The sequence below is a fragment of the Phocoena phocoena genome, chromosome 10, assembly GCF_963924675.1.
Source record: "Phocoena phocoena chromosome 10, mPhoPho1.1, whole genome shotgun sequence".
Taxonomy (NCBI): domain Eukaryota; kingdom Metazoa; phylum Chordata; class Mammalia; order Artiodactyla; family Phocoenidae; genus Phocoena; species Phocoena phocoena.
The window spans coordinates 87,552,643-87,554,881 of NC_089228.1; the positions used below are offsets into that span (position 1 = coordinate 87,552,643).

General features: G+C 59.7%; 1 protein-coding gene across 1 annotated transcript; it reads right to left on the bottom strand.

Annotated features, from left to right (window-relative positions):
- Positions 1-460: 460 nt before the first annotated feature.
- On the bottom strand, positions 461-1,494 carry HDGFL1 (HDGF like 1). Its single transcript, XM_065886004.1, has 2 exons — positions 1,457-1,494; positions 461-1,391 (listed from the first exon to the last, which is right to left on the bottom strand). The coding sequence occupies exons 1-2, from the start codon at positions 1,492-1,494 to the stop codon at positions 461-463; spliced, it is 969 nt and encodes a 322-aa protein (XP_065742076.1).
- Between the last annotated feature and the right edge of the window lie 745 nt (positions 1,495-2,239).

Sequence of the window (2,239 nt, forward strand, 5' to 3'; positions counted from 1 at the left end):
AGGAGACGCCACCCCCGCCCCACCACAGTTTGAGGGGTGTCTCTGGCAGGCCCCTGGAAGTACCCCCTGCTCCTCCTTCACCCCTTCCGACACTCCCACCCCTGATTCCAAAGTGGAGCTCCATAATGCCCGAGGGGAGGGGCGGAGGGATGTCATGAGGGGGAAACGGCTGGTCCAGGCCCCAACGGAAGCGCTGGCAAACAGTTGCAGGCAGGGAGGGGGCACGGTGGTCTCATCTCATCCCAGGGAGCAGAGGCCCCGACTCAGATCCCAGTGGTGTGAGGGCACAGAGGTGAGGGCCTGGTGGCCTGCCGCATCCATCTCAGTCCCCAAGGGCCGGGGGTGGAAAGGGAGAGTGGGTGGAGAGCGGGGTGCCAGTTTGCAGGCCGTGGCCAGTTCCCCCAGTAACAGTCAGGCCGCAGCAGGAACAGGGCGGGGGCTCTTCTGTAAACTTTGGTGACTACTGGTTCTCACGGCCTCCGACGCCCGGGGCCTCGGCCTCTCTCTCAGCAGCCTCTTCCTCCCGCCCCTGCTCCCCCGGCGGCGGCCCGTTCTCTGGCTCCACGAGGAGCGGCTTCGCATCCTCCGCCGCGGTGGCCGCCTCCTCCATCTCCCCTTCTTCCGAATCAGCCTCCTTGGGACGCTTGGGGATGTCCTTCGGCGGGTCCCTAGCGCTCCTCTTCAGCGGCCCCTTTTCGTTCTCCTCCTCGGCCGGCGGGTCGACGCCCGGCTCCCCCGGCTCGGCGCCGCCGCCGCCGTCGGTGTGGCTCTCCGGGTCCCCACAGCCCTCGGTGGCCTCCGGCTCGGGCTTGGGCCCCTCGGCGCAGCTCTTCCCCTGGGCGAACTGGTAACCAGAAGCCTGGACGGCGGGGTTGTTCTCGATCTCCCACAGCCCCTCGCTGAAGCCCCTCCTCTTGCAGGGTTTGCCGAACTTCTCCTTGGACTCCTCGTACGGGAAGAGGTGCTTGGGTCCCAGGAAGGCCGTATCGTGGGTCCCAAAGAAAAACACTCGGTAGCGGTTGGCCTCGGCCGTTTGCTCGATCCTGGCCGGCCAGTGGGCGTAGCCCTTTAACTTGGCGAACACCAAGTCCCCGCTCTTGTACTTGCGCCGGCGGAACATCAAGTCCCCGCTCTTGTACTTGCGCCGGCAGAACCGCGACATGGCTGCGGACCCGGCCTCGGCAGCAGCTGGAAAGGGCGACCCACGACGGCGCGCGGGGGCAGCGGCTACTGGGCTCGGGCTGCGCAAGCCCCCCTCCCCCCCTCCCCAGGGAGCTCTCGCGCGCACCGCCGGGCGCCACACCTGGGAGCCCTGAGAAGGTTCTAGTGCGAAGCGTGCATTATCTCGGAGACCCAAAGCCCGCTGGGCCCCACAGTCGACGCCGGGGTTTCTAGAACGACAGAGCCAAGAGCTTGGGTATCCCGGGTGGCGGTTGTGCTGACCGGGATCCTCTACGGATCAATCGCTAGGGCATCCGGCTCTGAAGGTGGCATCGTTTACTGTGTCAGCCAGAGTGGCCTAGCAAGGGAGAGATGGAGCAGGGTGGCAAGAAAACGCAGTGACACGATTAGCACGCATGTCGATGAAACTAGTAACAGGCTAGCGCAGATTTGCAGTATCCCTGGGAACCCCGATCTGCTCATTACAGAAAACTCCACTCTTGCCTCAGGAGTTGCCTGAGTCAGTGGTTACACCCGTTTTCTGATTTCCTTGAGAGCTAACACTGGTGTCTGCAAGGGGATTCAAGAATAGAGTGGAGGCAAAGGAATAGAGTCAGCAACAATGGCTGGATGTCCAGAGTGCACATCTCTTGGAAACTGGTGTCCTAAACTTTGGGGAGGGGGTCACAAAATGTATAGAGCAGCCTCATGACCATGGCAAACCAGCCGTGTCAAAATTTCCTCCTTTACATGGGATGCTGGGCATGGCCCTTACCCTTTCACTGATTCTTGCATATTTTAAGAGATAAGACTCTTATCTCTTGGTGGTTATAACACGGAAAGAATGTCAAATGCTCTCAGTATCCTCATAGAGAGGGGAAAATTGGGCTTAAGAATTAGGTAGAGCTCTGCTCACATCTTGTTACTATCTAGAACTTCCTGGGGGCTACAGACTAAAAAAGAATCATTTCAGCTGAGAGACTATTTTAAGAATAGACTTGTTCTCCTTAAGTGATAATTATGGGAGTTTCCCTGTAACTGCAGTCGTTACACATTTGTCTGCATCTTTTTTGAGTCC

What these genes read in the sequence shown, in the direction of transcription:
- HDGFL1 (XM_065886004.1), bottom strand. Translation starts at nt 1,494, where the DNA reads ATGCCACCTTCAGAGCCGGATGCCCTAGCGATTGATCC. An exon ending in GATGCCCTAGCGATTGATCC is followed by an intron (nt 1,392 to 1,456) that starts GTAGAGGATCCC and finishes CTGTCGTTCTAG; the next exon opens with AAACCCCGGCGTCGACTGTG.